General features: G+C 37.0%; 1 protein-coding gene across 1 annotated transcript in view; it reads right to left on the bottom strand.

Moving 5' to 3' along the window:
* LOC119503621 (tenascin-like) overlaps positions 1–19,440 on the bottom strand; it is a 46,359-nt gene that overhangs the window by 13,281 nt on the left and 13,638 nt on the right. The window contains exons 7-9 of the mRNA XM_037795483.1: positions 17,231–17,346; positions 1,919–2,072; positions 1,069–1,338 (exon numbers count right to left, since the gene is read on the bottom strand). Coding sequence (XP_037651411.1) covers positions 1,069–1,338; positions 1,919–2,072; positions 17,231–17,346 — 540 coding nt within the window. The remainder of the gene's footprint in view (positions 1–1,068; positions 1,339–1,918; positions 2,073–17,230; positions 17,347–19,440) is intronic.

Here is a 19,440-nt window from a genome sequence, read left to right as displayed (position 1 = left end):
CGTAGCAGTTGAAGGAATATTTTCTTCTGAAGCTCTCTATTTTTGCTGCTTGAGAGTTGAGGCTGCACCTCACTTCATTAACTTTTACTGTCTCCACAGTGTAATGTGTTTTAAATGATGTGTTCTATTGAATAATGAGGTGTCTGGACACATGTTTCACTTAGCTGAAGCAAGTTTGTTCCCACCTGAAGACAACCTGAAAGAGAAACATTTGATTTGCTCACACAGATCATATGCAGGGTTCAAGCAGTGTTTGTTTTGGAGATTTTTTTCTAAACTTAAAAATACATTGTAACAAGCTTAAAACTTCAAGGATAAGTCTGGTGTTATTCTATATTTTTCTTTTTTTCTGCAAATCACAAAAGGGGCTGTTGAATGTTGAAAATGCCTTCATCCAAGGTGCTTGGGAGGTTGCGCTCCTGTTGCGCCTGCCGTTACTAAGTAACCAAAACCTCGTTTCAATGATGATGACGTTGCGGTAATACAGCATTAAGCCTCCCCGACTAAAGTAAAAACAAAAATGGATGGAGAAATGGTTTTCCCAGCACCGTAAATCCCTCACAGTAACTTTACCGCTCGATTTATCAGTCTGGACACGGAAGTTGTAGTAGCGCCGTTTGTCCACTACGAAAATTTGCTTCAAAGTTTATAAAGTTTATAAAGTTCCTGGGAGCTTGGTGAACGGCCCCTAAAAAGACCAAAACCAACAACGTCTTAGTCCGCCTCTCAATACTGTCTGACTTCCTGTCTGTGGCTCTAAACTCCAAGCCCATTGGTTCCTACTGAAGACGTAAATCTTGAAAAACACCTCACAAATATATAATTTCAGTAATTTTCTTTAACAGCTGGTTACTGTAGTTTGCAACTGCTCGTTGCTCGAGTGAGTAAAAGGTCTCCATGATCAGGACTCTGTTTTATCCTTGGAGTAATAGTGGAAACGTTCCCAAAACAGCCGTCTCATCTTATAACTGGAGTTATCTTAAATGTCATTTTGAACCCTATTGAGAAATCTGCTAAAATAAGATTTCATTGACCTCAATCGTTCAGATAAACTTTGTTCCTACTCACCTGGAGTAACCTGAGTTGTTGCTGGTTTGCTCTGACTCGTGCCCTTCTCCGCCACCAGTGTGATGTCATACAAACGCCCCGCCTCCAGCTGCCGAAGTTCGGCGGAGTCTTGGCCAGCTGGGACGGTCATCTCTTGACTCCTCCCCGCTCCGTCGCTGGGTGTGACGGTCAAACGGTACCTGTCGATCTCACCCTGCGACTGCTCCCATTGGACCACCGCAGACGTGGAGGTCGTCTTGACGACTCTGAGGTTGGCGGGACCGGAGATGACTGAAGAGGAAGACAATATACAGTTTTTACAACCTCTATTCTGCCAGTTAGCATGTAACATGTGGGAATAGGTACACAAACATCCACTTTTTCAACATTAAATTCACACTGCAGCATCACAGTTACACTCCTGCAGCTGCCACAGATATTATATCTTTCACAGGAAGGGCAGCGAGACGGAAATGTTTAAACTCTCGCTGCCAGTTTGGCGATTTGAGCCGCTCATGTCTGCCAATATGTCGGTCAGAAGCTCCGTTTTCTAACCAGAAATATACTTTGGTAAGCATTACTGTCAACTGCAATATATTCATGATTTCAGCACCTGCCATATTTGATGAATGTGACTTTTCACAAAGCAGGTATTGATACCAATATTCTAGTATTGAAGCTGAAGCATGCTTATCAATATCTTTCATTTAAAATATATCTAATGTCTTCAATTTTCCTGAAAATGTCATAAAAAACTAACATCAGCAAACTATTCTAACCCTTGTTATTGGGTCTACTTTTTTTTACCTGAGAAGAAAAACACAGAATCACATTTGTGTATTTTTATTTAAGGAAAGGAGAAATAGCTCACGGGTCATGAATTCAGCGGAGGTCTCGGCTCCCTTCCTGCCGTCGATCTCTCCGGTGATGCTGACGGTGTAATCCTGACCGGCTGCCAGCCCCGTCTGGGTGAAGGAGGTCAGGCTGCCCTCCACCTGCACACTGATCTGCTGGTCGCTCTCCTTCTGTTTGGACCAGACAACAAAACTGCATGAATCACTCTTTGAAGTCCACTGACTAAATGCTGGTAAGACGTAGACCGAGATGTGGAGGTCTGCAGCTTAGTGAGACCACCACTGCAACAACATCTGACATGAAATATTCTTTATTCTTCCCATTAGTGTCAATAAAACAAGGAGAGGAAAACAAGCCAATTATAAAGATCAGAAAATATGTGAAATGATTCCACATATGAAACAATAAACAGCAAGTTGCCTACAAAATATACAGCAACAACAACAAAAAAGTCATTAAAAACAACTGAAAAGGTTCCAAAACAACAATAATCAAAATAACAAATATGAAATAAAATGAAAATGTAGAAGTGTGAAGGACACAGTGAAGCTACTTTGCTCCTCCAAAAAAAACAAATAAATAAATACATTTTTTTTCCTGTTAACTTTTAATAAAAAAACATTTGTTTATTACCTCTTTAATACCTAATTAATTTACAAAGACATACACTACAGGGCTGGGTACTTTTTTCACCAAACAGTATCTGCTGCAAGACAATCTTTAAAGTTATAATAAACAATACAATTTTAATTATTTTAATTATTATTATTTAATATATATTTTTTAATTTCTATTTATTTATGTTAATTTTTTTTATTCTACTTTTTATTAATACTTTTTTATTTATTACATTTATTAGATTAATTTATTACGGCATATGTGTGTATGTATGTATATATATATTTTATTTTAATTAAATTAATTATTTTATATGCATGTATGTATGTATATAACTATAAAAAATATAAAAATATAAAATTATATTGATTAAATTAATTATATATATAATTAATTGAATTAGCATAATTTAATTTTATTCTTTGTTTTTTGTTTCTGATCCACTTAATTTGGATTATTATTATTATTTAAGTCACCTATCCCCCCACGCTTGAGCACAATAGATATGTCTGTGTGTAAGTGTGAAAGTCTGTGACGGTATGTAAGCTATGGTACCAGTATGCTAGTAGTCCAGTGTTTGTCTTGTTTTGTTTTATGAGAAAAAAAAATTAAATAAAAATATTTTAGTAAAATTAAAATAAACAATATCTAACAATAAAGTTATCTAAATCTATTAAATTAGCATATTTAGTGAATGTACAGTAGTTAAAATATTTTTGGATCTGAGCAGACATATTTATTAAATCATTAATGGAGGTTAAAACTTAAAAACAAATACATGCATTGAATATATGGACCTCTCAGAAGACCTAAAGAGTTACTGAGAGGATATTAAATAGTAGAGTTTGAACACGGTGGCACATTTGAAAGTGATCCAGTTTAAATGGTGAAACTGAAACTATTAAAGTGCTGCACAGAAGAGGACCAGTAGAGGGAGCGTTGTCTCCTGTTTCCTCACTGACGGCTGATAATTAACTCTCAACAAACTGATGGAGGGAACAAACACATTCCCACATAATAATGATAATTATGATAATAATAACGATAATTAAAAAATCACAATGTTATCATTATCATTACGGAGCATGAAGAGTCTGATCAGACTGAGTGGAAACACGGTGCTGTCTGCAGGGCATCGTGTGTCTGTGTGTGTTCTGTTGGTTTTTTTACTTTCTGGAGTTTCCAGAATCTAAATTAACTGAAGCAGAAACAGAAACAATCCTGAGGGGGGAAAAATAACTGCTCTTCTTGTTTAGTTGTTGTTTTGTATGTGATTGAATGTTGACATTATAATATTCAGTGATTGCTGCAGCCAGAAGCATGAATTTAAAATCTCCTTTATCTAAAAATAAAAGTTTGACATGCTGCAGGATGATGCTCTGAGTTGTGGTTAACAGTAAAGATGCTCCTCAGACTAAATAAAATATATTATTATTATTATTATCATTATCATTATTATATGAATTCCTGACTTATGGCCAAAAGCATGTTTTGTGAGGTCACAGTGACCTTTGACCACCAAAATCTAATCAGTTCATCCTGAGTTCTAGTGGAAGGTTGTGCCAAATTGAGATATAATTGTTTTTTTGTGAGATATCGCATTCACAAAAATGTCGCTGGCACCGAGGCATAATAAAAAACGAAGATAATGACTATTACTAATAGTCAGAGAGCGGTATCAATCTTCTCACCAATAAGTGTATTTCCTAAAATGCCGACATGATGCCTCTGTTGTTTGTATTTTATTTTATAATTTTTATTGTTGTTTTGGGATTTGCTGTTTTTTCTGTACAGCACTAAGTACAGTATACTCTTGTAAAGCAACCTTATTAAAGGTCCCATATCATGTTCATTTTCAGGTTCATGTTTGTATTTTGTGTTTCTACTAGAACATGTTTACATGCTGTAATGTTCAAAAAACACATTATTTTCCTCATACTGTCTGCCTGAATAAACCTGTTTTCACCCTCTGTCTGAAACGCTCCGTTTTAGTGCATTTCAACGGAATTACGTTGCTAGGCAACAGCTTGGGTCCATATTTTCTTCCTGTCAGCTGATGTCATTAACATACACTGCAACAGGAAATAAACTGGGACACATTTAAAACATTTATGTTTAAAACCATGGAATGGTTTAAATATTGTATATTTGTGACATCACAAATGGACAGAAATCCTGATGGCTTGTTTCAAACACACAATTTCTGAATACGGTCTGTGTGTATTTCTCTGTATATTGAGCGTTTTGATAGTTTAACAGTATTTATAAAGCACTTAAACCTGCTTAATAATATAAAAGACATGAAAATCTCACTTTTTACAATATTGGACATTTAAGAAAAGTGCTGCATAAAGTTTATTAATATTAGTATTATTACATATATATTTTTAAAAAAGCAGGCCTGTTTCTGGGCTTGTCGTTTTCAGAATAAAAATCATTTTTGTTTTGTTCTACAGTCTAAATACTCAGAGATGTAAATACTTCTTGTTTATTGATTATTGCCGTGTCATTACAGACTCTGTTCTCGTGACTCTGTTGTTCAGTGAATGTAATAAATCCCATAATTCCAGTCAGGATCATTTCCCGCTGCACAAAGTGTCTTTTTATTAAAACTATCTGTTGGGAACTGCCCATGAATCAAAAGCTGAGTCACCAGTTACTCAACTGGGAGCACTGGGGTTGGTGTTTTCTAGTGAATGGATGCCGTGTTATATAAAGTAAATGCACCACAGCTGGTCGCCACGCTGGTTGCTATGGTGGCTGCCTGGCGATAGAGGTCAACGTCCTCGTGTCAAACAAACACTTTCATCCATTTCCATATGAATGAGGGTGACATCATTAAAACTGAGATGACTCGCTTTAAGACAAAGTCGAGGCTCTGTGGCGTCCCTGCGGGACGTTCAGGGACTGTGGTTCTTTCTGGATTTGAAGAGGTCTAAGTGGGTTATTAAAGGGCGGGTCCATCTGTTCTTTTTTTTTTTCAAATGGAAACGTCCACTCAGCCTTTAGCAAAAAGCAGCAACGTAGGTTACCTTATTGATTGGTAGCTAATCAATAAGGTATGAATAATGTCAACGTTAGCTGTGCTAAGTTTGGAAATAACGGAAAAGGTTGCATGTATACTCCTGTGTTCTGTGAGGTAAAATCACTGTTTTTGTGAATGGAGTCTGGTGGCTTTGAAGAGAGCGATTAAACAGCTTCAGTTGCCCATCAGAAAGGGCTGTCTGACACCTAAATAAATCAATATTAGTTTAAGTGTATGATATATTTATAATATTTTCACCACTTAGCCATCAGACAGCCCTTTCTGACGGGGAACTGAAGCCGCTATATTGCTCTCTTCAAAGCCACCAGACTCCATTCACAAAAACAGTAATTTTACCTCTCAGAACACAAGAGTTGCTGGTCTACCCCCGCATCAGTCGGTTAATTTGTCTGCACAGAAATCCACTGTAGTCCAGTAAAAGTTGAGATATTTCAGTCTGGATCACAGTGATATCCTTAAATTAAAACATAAAAGATAAATCACGTTTGTCTAAAGAAACAGAACCACTCTGGGAAACACTGACATTGTGGGTCCAGTCTTTCATTTTTCAGCTCCTGAATGCATCATTGTGTGGTTCGTAAAGATTTCAATAAAAACTGAATGAATCAAACTGATTTATTCTGATTTATTCTGCTCAGATGATTCACGGACTCCAGAATAAAACTGCACTTTATTTCTGAATTAAATGCAACTTAATTCAAATAACCAATCACACAACGGCTGCTGGGCAGCACTGAGGGTTGATTCATCGTTTCCCTCTGACATAAAGGCTCCACTTCCTGCCACTGAACTGGTCATCTTGGACCGCCAGACTTTTTTTAATCTGCGACGACGACGTGAACGAGACGGACGTCATTAACTGGAGACACGAGGCTTAAAAACAAGAGTTCAGATTCAGTGCAGCTCATTAAAGCGGTTACACACTGAATACTGTATAGATTTAAGCAGGAAAACGTACTTACAGTATTAAAACTGTGACAGTTCTACTATTATATATTCTATCATTAGATTATTATTACTCATGCATTTATGTAAAAGCAGGATTTTACTGCTATAGCCTGTTGAACTATTACCTAATGATTATTGTCATTATGGATTCATCTGCTGATTATATTCTCCATTAATTGATTGATTGTTTGGTCACAACGACCCAGAGCCCAAAGTGACACCTTCACAATGTTTGTTTAGTTCCAAACCTCAACATTATTACTAATATATTAACATTATTAACATTATTAAAAGGAAAAGCAGCAAATATTCACATTTTGTGAAGCTGGAACCATTAAAGGTCCCATATTGTTTTCATTTTCAGGTTCATGTTTGTATTTTGGGTTTCGACTAGAACATGTTTACATGCTTTAATGTTCAAAAAACACATTATTTTTCTCATACTGTCCGTCTGAAATATGCCTGTATTCATGCTCTGTCTGAAACGCTCCGTTTTAGTGCATTTCAACGGAATTGCAACGGAATTGCGTTGCTAGGCAACAGTTTGGGTCCATGTTTACTTCCTGTCAGCTGATGTCATTCACATACACTGCAACAGGAAATGGGACACATTTAGTATGTTTACATTTAAAACCGTGTAATTGTCTAAATATTGTATATTTGTGACATCACAAATGGACAGAAATCTTAACGGCTTGTTTCAAACACACAGTTTCTGAATACGGGCTGTGTGTATTTCTCCGTATACTGAGGGTTTTGATAGTTTAACAGTATTTATATAGCACTTAAACCTGCTTAATAATATAAAAGACCTGAAAATCTCACTTTTTACAATATGGGACCTTTAAAAATGACTGACAGAAAATTGAGTGGCAACTATTTTGATCGTTTCAATCGACTAATTGGTTAATTGACTAATAATTTCAGCTGCACTTGTATTTAATTTAACAAAACATATTTATAATATAAACGTTTATGAGATATTTATGGGTTAAATAAAGAATTTAACAGGGTTATTAGAAAAAAAATTAATTTGATGACAAAAAAATAATAAACATATTTTGATAATTGAATCAAATGTTCTCTGCTCCTCAGATGTTTCTGTTTTATATCATTATAAACTGAATATATATGTATATTTTTTTAACACAAAACAGGTAATTTTAAGACGTCACCTTTGGCTTTGGGAACGTTTGATTGGCAGATTTTTCAACATTTATAGCACAAAAGAATTAATCATTCACAAAATAAACCATAAAATAATAATTACCAGCAGCCCTTAAAATGCTAATGTCCGTCTGTTATTGAGTAAATTGTTAAAAGGGAAGATCTATTTTAAAGAGTCGTCTGGAATCAATAAATATTTGTCGGATGTAAACGTGTTTCATCAAACCACTTGAATAAAACATTATTTCAGCCAGATGTTCTCTCTTTTCTCTTCGTTCCTCAGAGACGAATCTTCTTCTTCTTCTTGTTGTTGTTTATCTGTTGGTCTGGTAAACATCTCTCTCTCTCTCTCTCTCTCTCTCTCTCCCTCTTTCTATCTCTCTCTCTCTGTGTCACAGCTGTGGACCGGCGGTGATGTCATCTCTCTGGCAGCCGCCATGTTTTTGACAGTGTTTACACATTTCCGTAGCAACAAGCATCCCACATCTGCATCCCTCTCCACCTCCCAACGTTCATTTCATTCACTGACTGCTCCTCTGTTTTCATTCTGAGTTTCATCTACTCTCTTCTATTTGTTCTATTGGCTTCTATTTCGTCCTTCTCTAACCAGCGGTGGGAGAAGCGCTCTGATCTTGACCAGACTTGCCAACCCCTCCCGATTTTCCCAGGAGACTCCCATTTTTCCATCGCCCTCTCCCGGTTTCCTCCCGGTGTCATAATTCTCCCGTATCTCTCCTGATTTATGGCAAATTTACACGCTTTTTTTTTTTCCTTTTCCTTATCACAACCTGCCTCTAGCTCTGTACAGCGTCTAAACGCCCTACTGTTTCCACCCGGACGTCAATAGAGCAACATCAAACCACCAAACGTTGTTTCCCGGCGGAGGAGATGCTCCCAACACAACACAGCTTGAGTTGCACTTGTCCCAAAGTTGACTGGAGCACAGCCAATAGAAACGCTCTCTCTCTCTGAAATGACCTGTGATTGGTCAAAGTCTCCCGTCACAGGCTAGATGTTCTAAAGCCTGAAAACAGAGCCATGAGGAGGAGCAGAAGTCTAGTTATCTCTCAGAACACTTGAATTACAATATGCTGAAAGGTTATTATGGAAGTTTTGCCCAATGATGCCAAAAATATATACTGCCTACTGCCGCTTTAATGGCAGTAAATGAATTATCCTAAACACAGACTTAAAGACTTTCCTGAGAATTAAAAGTCAAATTAAAAGCAGGCCTATTTAACATCAAAATGCTGTTGCAGTGTACTTAATATTTTCTTATTTCCATTCTTTAAAAGACACCAGAATAAAGGAAACCAGACCAAAGACAGTCCAGAGTCTGATATTCAGGACCGATTCCTCACACTGATACTGCTGCAACAAGTCAAACTACAACAAAACTAAAGTCCTCCAAAATAAACGACAAAACAAAAAGTCTGGCATCGATCACAAAATGACACGTTTGAACGTTTTCTGATCCGTCATCGCCTTCCAAAACTATTACCATTAAATTCTTCCTCTTTTATGGGAATTTTTATGTCTTTATTTCATAGCTCCGGCAGAGAAATGAAGAGAGAGAGAGAGAGAGAGAGAGAGAGAGAAAGAGAGAGAGACGGGGATAGACATGCAACAAAGGCTGAGAGTAAACCGGGATGTTGTGGTTCACGGTCGGTGCTTTAACCCCACCCGGGTGCACCACAAACATCATTCTTTGGACTGATTTTCTGATTTATGGTCAGGGGAAAGAAGGTCTGTCATGGATATAAGAAACCGATGTTTACTGTCGGTGGGAAACAGAAACCAAACAGCAGCGTCAAAGTCACCAAAGTCAATTAAATTTACTGCTTATTATTTAGTGTTGCAGCAAATGACAGTCTGAGGCCACTGAGTTACTCTGCTGGATATCAGTGGATTGCTCTCTGCATCACTGCCTCTTTCCCTCTTTGGAGAAGGAGTGGCTGTAATCCTGGGAATATATGTTTAAAATTACACTTTATTTTCAGAATTTGATCCATTTGGCCCAATAACATTCAGAAAGTCTAGAAGAGCCGTATGATTCAATTATTCTATCCCATTCATTTTGGCTTCCCACAATTAAATAAACAAGATCGACTGTGATATTGACGTTTAAAATGCTCCGCTCAGAGAAAACTCTGCTTTGACGTTTTTTCGAATGACGATTGGAAGATTTTTTTGCCGCTCACGCACACACATGCAGCCGCCACATGAACGTTTTTTACGTCGGCACATCACGCGGCAGTCAGTAACGTCACAACATGCCGGCAGTGTGGAAGTTCTTCAGTGTGAGTGAAGAAGACATAAAGCTGCAATTTGTCACAACAGCAAGTCCAGAATACGTCATGGAGGAACAACCCTGGAGCAACTAACTTAATCAGACACTTCTTATATTGTGATTCGTTCCCACGATGCTGCTCAGAGTGATCACAGTGATCGGCTCGCCTGCCGACAGTACGGAGCTAAACGGCTCCGTTAAAGTGGCAGTAGGCAGTATATATTTTTGGCATCATTGGGCAAAAATCCCATAATAACCTTTCAGCATATTGTAATTCAAGTGTTCTGAGAGAAAACTAGACTTCTGCTCCTCCTCATGGCTCTGTTTTCAGAACATGAGGAGAACATCTAGCTCGTGACGGGAGACTTTGACCAATCACAGGTCATTTCAGAGAGAGAGAGAGCGTTCCTATTGGCTGTTCTCTGGTCATGTGACCGGAACTTGGCGGCGTCACAAACTTTCTCATTACAGCTAAACCGTGCACTACAAGATGATTCTGAGAACATCTGAGGAGAGAAATAGGCATTAACGTAACAGAATATTGATTCATATTTGATCAGCGCTGACTAGTTTGACCGTTTGGTCGGAGTTCGTGAGTGATTGACAGCCGGCTCTCATAGACGGCAGCTGGACAGCAGACCTCAGATCAGCTCTTACTGCTTGTTTTCCTCCGGTCTGTGAAATCTTGCAGATGCCGTTAGGAGCACCGGAGGACACAGAGGCACATGATTTATTTCAGGTTACCTGTTTCATGTACTACTGTCACCATATAGCGATCGTTTTATAAAAATAACCAATCTGCCTACTTCAGCTTTAACAGAGGAGACACATTATGGTGCGTTAATGCGTTTGAGAAATTAGTGGCGTTAAGCCATGCATTAACATTTTTAACAGGATTTAAAGCTATAGAGTGAAGATACTGGCATCATATGAAACATGTCATACTAGCTTGTCGTGAAGGAGGTTCAATAACGCTCCAAACTTGCGCTAAATTTTGGCGAGGAAAAACTCTCATGTCCATTTTCAAAGGGGTCCCTTGACCTCTGACCTCCAGATATGTGAATGAAAATGGGTTCTATGGGTACCCACGAGTCTCTCCTTCTCCAATTATGATTTGAGCATATGTTTTATGCTTAATGCAGTACCTGTGAGGGTTTCTGGACAATATCTGTCATTGTTTTGTGTTGTTAATAGATTGGCAACAATAAATATAAACATACTTTTGCATAAAGCAACATGTTTGCCCACTCCCATGTTGATAAGAGGATTAAATACTTGATGATTCTCCCTTTAAGGTACATTTTGAGCAGATAAAAAAAATTGCGATTAATCCCGATTAATTATATTAATCGATTGACAGCCCTACAGTTTTCTTTTGTCTTTTCTTCCTCTGGTCTATTTCACTCCCTGATCCTCTCTCTCCGTTTCTCCAGTCTGGATCATTTCTGCTCTCTGTGGGTTCATAAAGTAAATAATATCATACATGATTCCTCTCATCATTTCCTGTCTTATTCCCTCATCCAGGACTCTTCAGGCATCCCTCCATCACTTCCTCCATCCATCCCTCCATCCATCCCTCCCTCCATCCATCCATCCATCCATCCATACATCCATCACATCTCCTCTCCCCAGTTGTTGGCGGCTCTAGATAATTCCTGGTGTTGTCGGTCCGGTCCAAACTTCTCGGAGTCATTACTGAGGCTTAATCCCTCGATGATGTCACCGCGGGGAGGTCGCTGCTCTGTTGTGTGGAGGTGATCGCTGTAACTGTGTGTGTGTGTGTTACATGTTTGAGAGGAAGCCAGGACATGTGCGGTGAGGTGATTCCTCTGTGTGAGCTGTAATCTAAAGCAGTGAGCTGGTTTTCTTTTCATCATCACAGTTTTGATTTTGACTGAAGTAGAAAGTGAAGTTGAGTGTTTTTCTTTGTTGCTCTCTCTCTCTCTCTCTCTCTCTCTCTCTCTCTACTCAACACGACGCTCACAAATACCAACGCAATTAGTAATTTTCCACTTCTTTAATGCCTTCTGCTGCTGATTGATCGCACATGTTAGAGGATGAACAAGTGAAGCAGAGGTTACTGGTTTATGTACTGAAAGGAGAAATGATGGTCAACACATTAAATTAAGTAATCAAGTATTTTTACATGGGTGTTTCCATGTTATGCTACTTTATACTTCTACTCCACTACATTTATTTCCCATCTTTAGTTACTTTGCAGATTCAGATTATTAATGCAAAAATATAAATCAACTAATAAATGATTATGTATTATGTAAGGAATAATGTACAGCGAGCCGGTCATTGTTATGAAATAAACCCCGACAGGGCGATGCGGTTTATTTCACAACAATGACCCACTACCTGTACATTATCCCGCTTATTACACGGCTACTTACTAAAGAAATCAATAATTTCACACAAAAACGGTCTGCCAGAGTCCAACATCAGAACTGCACCCATAGCAACGGTCTGTTATACATAGCAACGGTCTGTTAAAAAGAAATAACAGACCGTAGAACGCTGTGATTGACCAATCAGAATCGAGTGTTCAACAAAGCTGTGGAACAATATAGATGAAACCACGCAACAGTACTGTATATAAAGTAATTAAAATCAGCTCCACTATAATTTATGTATTTATTTTAATTTAATTTAATTTTAATTATTTTAATTTGATTTAATTTGATTTAATTTTTTTTTTTTAGTATTTTTTATTATTATTATTTTAATTTTTTTGGGGTAATATGTATGTATATAAGTGGAATCAATACAAATGTTTGAATAATAATAATAATAATAATAATAATAATAATAATAATAATAATAATAATAAAATCTGCTCCCCCTCTTCCAGCTGCAACATTAAAGTGATGAACACATGCAATATAACTATTAATATTTGCTCAAGGTGTTCCCGAAATAGCACGAGAATGGGACGGATGTGAGGTCACAGTGACCTTGATCTTTGACCTTGACCACTAAAATCTAATCATCCTTGAGCCCAAATTTGAAGACATTCCTTTCAGGCGTTCCTGAGATATCACGTTCACAAGAATGGACCAGACGGACGGACGGACGGACAACCCGAAAACATAACACCTCCGCGCTGCTTACAGCAAATTAATCCATAATGAAAATAATCATTAGTTAATAGCTCAAAACTACAACAGCAAATCCCTGTTTTAATATTTTAACTCCCTTTAACTGAATACCTACATACTTTTACTGAAGTAAAGGAGTGTGGTGTTGTTAATCTGTTAATCTGCCACCTGAGTGATGTGATTCCTCTTTAACGGACCTCGTTGCTACGTTGCAGTTTGTGTTTAGACAGAACCAGCGAGACCGATGATCTGTTGATGCTGTTTTTGTTGCTAACGCCGTCGCCAACGACACACCCTCTCACCCTGTTAAATGATGTGTTCAGGTTCCTGAAGGAGGGGCGGAAATAAATCTAAAGATCTGGCGAGAGAGGAGCGATGTAGGAAAAGAAAGAAGGAAGATGAGGTGTCTGCGGGTATCGACCGCTGAGTTCATCCAACGGAGACGAGACAACTTCAGGTTACGGTCGAACGTACAGCTCGTTTATATGACGAGTTGAGATGAGAACACGTTGATTCAGCGGTTACTCCGGCTGTGGTTACACCGTGTTACCGGCACAGATTTGTTTTTACATTTTAATTTTTCTTACATTTCAATAACAACTCAAAACAGAGTAGAGCTGAAACGATTAGTTGATTCTTTGATTAGTCGACCGACGGGGAAATGATTTGCAACAATTTTGATAATCGTTAATCGTTTTAGTCATTTTTGAAGCAAAATCCCCAAAATTCACCGATGCAAACTTCTCAATTGTGAATATTTGCAGGTTTATTCGTATTATCTTTGGGCTTTGGACAGAATTTGCAGTATATGAAGTCGTCTCTTTGGGCTCTAGGAAATTGCACTGGGCATTTTTTACTATTTTATAGACTAGAAGTTATTAATCAGCAATAAATAATCATTAGTTTAATTGATAATGAATGAAAATAATGGTTAGTTTCAGCACTAAAACACAGATTTCTCTCTTGTCTATTAAATATAGTTTTAGAAAACAGCACTCTGTGTAAGTATAAAAATAAAACACAAGTTTTACAGACATTTATAGATATCTGTAAATATAATATTTCTATTTATGATCTTTGGTGAAAACATTTTCCTTCGTCTAACAGTAATTTACAACTTTTTCAGGTCTTTGTGGCGAATCTTTCCTCACATCTTTATAATTCATTTCTAATACTATTTGTAATTGAACATTTGTGTGTTGAATTTTATATAATTTGGATTTCGTGAAATATTTCTCACTCAAGCTGTTGTTGTTGATATCTGATGAATCTCTGCACCAGACACTCGCTGTCTGAAGAACAAATCAGGTCAGAAGTTGACATCGGTTCATTAAAAAGAGGATTCAGAGAGACAGCAGACTAAAGATCAGTTTGTTAAGTTATCAGGTGTGTTTTTATAGATCATAATGTGTTTCTAACTGCAGCTAAATGTGTCTCACATAAACCGTCTTGATCCAGTCGACACTGAGCTGTTTGCAGCGTAATCGTGTCTGTTGATCTGTTGAGCATAAACAGTTTCATGTTTGTCTAAACAATCATGAAATATGATCAACATTTGGAGACACATTTACGTTGTGGATTAGTTCAAACCCAGATCATTCGTTGGTTCGCGTAAGTTTGGAGCGTTATTTAACCTCCTTCAGGACAAGCTAGTATGACATGGTTGGTACCGATGGATTTTTGAGGTTTTTCTAGTTTCAAATAGCACCAGTATCGGACTTTTCTTCTGGCTTTCTTTTGGACATTTTTCAGACTTTTTTTTAACTTTTTTTCTGACATTTTCAGACTTTTTAGGATTTTTTTTGGACAAATTTTAGACATCTTTCAAAAAAAAATTCAGACATTTTACAGACTTTTTTTCTGACATTTTATGCGTTAAAGTTTTTTTTTTAATATATACATTTTTTTTTTTTTTTTAAATGTATTTATTTAATTTCTAATGTTCAAAATAAATCGTATTCAGTGATGCTTTGTGTGCATGGAGCTGCAGCCTCTTAGCCGAGGATGAGTGTAATATTTAGGTGAGTTGTTTTCACAAACAGCTGCTGAGTGATGACGTCCTGGTTTAGATAACGATGGAAAAGTTTGTCAGAATATATAAACTTGGCACTTTTGATCCAAACATCATCACTAAATCGAGTCAATATTTTTTTCCAGAGAAGACGTTTGTTGTTGTTGTTGGCATCTTGAGGCTCCCGAGGATTACTCTGAATTTACTCTGTGTTTGTTGTGGAAATTAAGTCTGGTGAGAATGTCTGCCCTCCTGACACGGATCAGGATCCATGGTTTGATTTATTAGAAGACATCTAGAGCTGCAACGATTAGTGGACCGACAGGAAAATAATCTCCACCTATTTTGATAATAAATTAATCATTAAAGTAATTTTTCATGCAGAAAACGCTGTTTTCAGCCTCTCAAATATGGAGATTTTCTCTGTTTTATATCATGGTAAACTGAATATCTTTGGGTTTTGGACAGAACAAGACATTTAAAGGCATAACCTATTAATAATCTAGAAAATATTCTGCAGATTAATTGAAAATAATCCTTAGTTGCAGCCTTAAAGCCATCTATTAAATTTTTTTTACAATCTCTAATTAGATTTGCAACACAGATATTACTTAATCCCTGAATAATTCATCCTACTTTGAGATAAATCTTATGACATGAAGATACAATCCCTGATTTTGTGACAGTTTTCCAAAATTTCTCCCAAAGTACTGATGAAACTTTTCAACTTTTAAATGTTTTAAAACAGTTTTGAGCTCAGATTTTGGTGGATGACATAAAGTAGCTAAAACATTATCCTAGAAAAGGACAAAAATACATTTTTATCTGAGTTTACCTCACATTTATTATTTAATATCAGTGTTTTGAGTCACTTTTCTCATAAACCATCATCCAGTTGTGTTAATGGATCGTGGAGCTGCTGAAGTCTCTGTTAAATTTACTGTTTGTCGTTTCGTGGTTATCCTCGTTGTCATGGAGAAGATACAAGATCTGACTTTAAACAACATCCTCATCCAAACCCACAAACAGAGTTTATTATATCTAACCTGGCATTCAATTTAACATTTTCTCTTTGAATAATTCCTCTTGGAGACTTCGTCCATCTGTGCAAATCCTCAGTTTTCATACCGTTTCTCTTCAGAGGAAGAGCTCATGTCTTATTATCTGCAGGTCAAAGGTCAGGTTGTTTTTGTTTTTAATCCTGTCAAGACAGTCGAGGTTATTTAAGGTGATGCTCAGCAGTTTTACGGTCCTGTCTGCAGACTTCATCGTCATGTTTTAAAGCTCCCCCGAGGATCCTGTTTAAACTTCGGCCACAGTATTTTTTCCTCTCCACGAGGAGCGGCCGTACGGAGATTTGGACCCTCTGAGCAGCTCTGAATGCCGGGACATCCGGGACTCTGTGAGAGCCTGTCGACTAACACATCTGCTGTCTGAATTATTCCTAGAAGTATGAGTGAGTGTTTATCTGGGTTTTGACTGTTTTTAATGTTCCCCTTTTATTTATGCATTTATTTCATCATGTGTAATAATTATTTTATTATTATTATTATTATTATTATTTATTTTTGAATTTATTTATTTTTACATTTATTCTTTATTAATCTTTTTATTTATTTTATTTTTTTTAAATGTATGTATTTATTTATATCAATTCATGTCACATTTCATCAATTAATTAATGGCTACAATGAATGACTATTTATCTATCGAGTCCTTTATTTATTCATGGTTCTGTTTAATTTTCCTTTTTATTTATTTATTTGTATTCATGTCTAAATTTATTTATTTTTGCATGTATTTTATAATAAATAATTATTTTTTTATTTTTTATTTTTAAATATATTTATTTATTATTACTGTCCTCTTTACTGTCTACGATCTAATAAAAGCATAAAAATGCACCTGAAAAACAGTAATTCCCCAGGTGGATTTTGGTGTGTTCAAACTGAACATGCATCAAAAACTACAGGTGATGTGGATGCAAACAAAGTCATTGTAGATGCAAATAAACGTGACGCACTAACTGAGGCAATAATACATGGACTCAAAGTGAAAATGTTTGAACTCGACTGAAAGACTTGAGGTTATCGTGAGTCTGTATGACTCTTTATCTAGAATAAACTGAAAACAACATGTCTTACCTGGCTGGTGAAGGTGATGTAGTAGGTGTCGTACTGGACGCGAGGTTGAGTCCAGAGCAGAGTGACGGACGTCTCTGTGATGTCTCTGGTGCTCAGCCGGGTAACCCCCGACATGACTGGAGAGAGAGATTTATATAGTTCATTTGTTGGTTTATTTAACAGAGACAGTGCACATTAATAAACATCACTGTATTTTATATCTATAGTCCATGAACAGATGTTACACTCTAAAAACAGAAGATTAAAATGACAAAGTTATTGAGATCATTTATTATAAGCATGCAGAACAATAATAAATATAATATTAATGTTAGTAAAACATCATACCGGACATCACTATACTAATCGGAACAGAGTATTCAACAAAGCCGTGTAATAAAAGCATCATAGATGAGGGTCAGTAGGGGCCTACTGCCATTTCAATGCAACGCTGTCAAGCTCGTTAGAGAAACTCCTCTTTCATTGGTTGTAGCCGCTCCCTCCTAACTACCTCATAGCAAATAATTCAACATAAAATAAGATGAAATCAGATTGTATGTACAGATATATTGTGTACCACGGCCCCAGAACAAGACAAACAAGTCTTTTTTTCCTTCAGATTTTTTAATGTAAAAAGTTTTCCTTCGTCTCGTCTGTCTTTCTTTCTCATGTGATTGATGCGATGGAACAAATGAACCAGCAGGCCTCCACTGGTGCTGAAAACTGATGTACGTATCAGCGTTTGGCATCAAACCGTCAGCCGTTTGCTAAACTGGCATCACGACAATGAAACAAACTCTTCGATTTGATCTGCTACTTGTAAGTGATACGGAGGATGTTTTAGTCATTAAAGGGTTTGATCCAGACCGGGTTCATGATTCAGAGCCTCAGATCAGATCAGGGAGAAGAAGCTGGATGGCTCTGAGAGACAAGAATGAAACAGATCTGAAAGATGATTTCTCTCAGGAGCTGGTGGAGACCAAACCAGAGCTAAAAGAACAAACAACAACTTAAGAACAACTTTTAAAGTACTTGTACTTATTGAGTATTTCCATTTTCTGCTACTTTATACTTCTACTCCACTACATCTCTACTACATCTGTACTTTTTACTGCGCTACATTTGTCCGACAGCTTTAGTGACTTTGTTCAAATTTAGATCATTTATACAAAATATAAGAAGATTAATTTGAGATGCGGCTCATTACTGTGTCAAGTTGTTGTAGTGATAGAAGTATATGATGGTCATCCACATGCTCTATTATGTCTCTTAAGTTGTTGCTGCATTTTTTGGGTTGATAACATTTGATACACAGATTTGGTACTAAATCTAACCATTTTTTACCACTGGAGAATTGATAAAAATGATCAATTATCCCTCCAAAATACCACATTAAGACACCAAGACCTTGAGGATCACCATAGAAAAAGCCATGCTGTGATTTAGGATCAAAAACCTTTGAAATTTGGAGATTTTCTGCAAGAATTGCATAATTCGTCGATTGGATGGCGAGCACTTCTATTCTGTAAACTGCTCAGAAACCCCCTTATTGTCAATGTAGCTAGTAAAGCCATTCATCCTCTGAATGCTCTAGGTCTCTAGTTTGGTGCTTTTGTGAATGGAGTCTGGTGGCTTTGAAGAGAGCGATGTAACGGCTTCAGTTCCCCGTCAGAAAGGGCTGTCTGATGGCGAGGTGAAAATATTCTAAATATAGCATACACTAGATTTTGTTAGGTGGCTAAAATACGTTTTTCTGCTGACGCTTTACCTCACCATCAGATGGGTAACTGAAGCCGTTATAGCGCTCTCTTCAAAGCCACCAGACTCCATTCACAAAAACAGTTATTTTATTCCAAACTAACCCTTTCAGTTATTTCCAACCTCAGCCCAGCTAACGTTGACTCAGCTGGTGATAGCGTTCACATTATTCATAACCTTATTGATTAGCTTACTGTGATGCAGATGGAGTCGACCTTTTAGTACAAGATCTGAGTACTTCTTCTTCCACTGGGCAAAAGAAATGCTTCACTTTTGTGGAAAATAAAGTTGTATTCTTTTCTATTCTATCAATAAACAGTTTATCACGAAGTTTTATGACATTTTTATGACCACGACAATGTATTTTCTGTCACGTTGTATACATTTCACACGCATCGGTCTTCCACATAAAGTGCAGTTGATGAAACCACAGAGTGAAACATGTGGCTCTGTGTGTGAAGCTGCCAACGCTC

Source organism: Sebastes umbrosus, chromosome 15 (genome assembly GCF_015220745.1).
Source record: "Sebastes umbrosus isolate fSebUmb1 chromosome 15, fSebUmb1.pri, whole genome shotgun sequence".
NCBI lineage: Eukaryota > Metazoa > Chordata > Actinopteri > Perciformes > Sebastidae > Sebastes > Sebastes umbrosus.
This window is presented reverse-complemented; position numbering and strand designations above follow the sequence as displayed.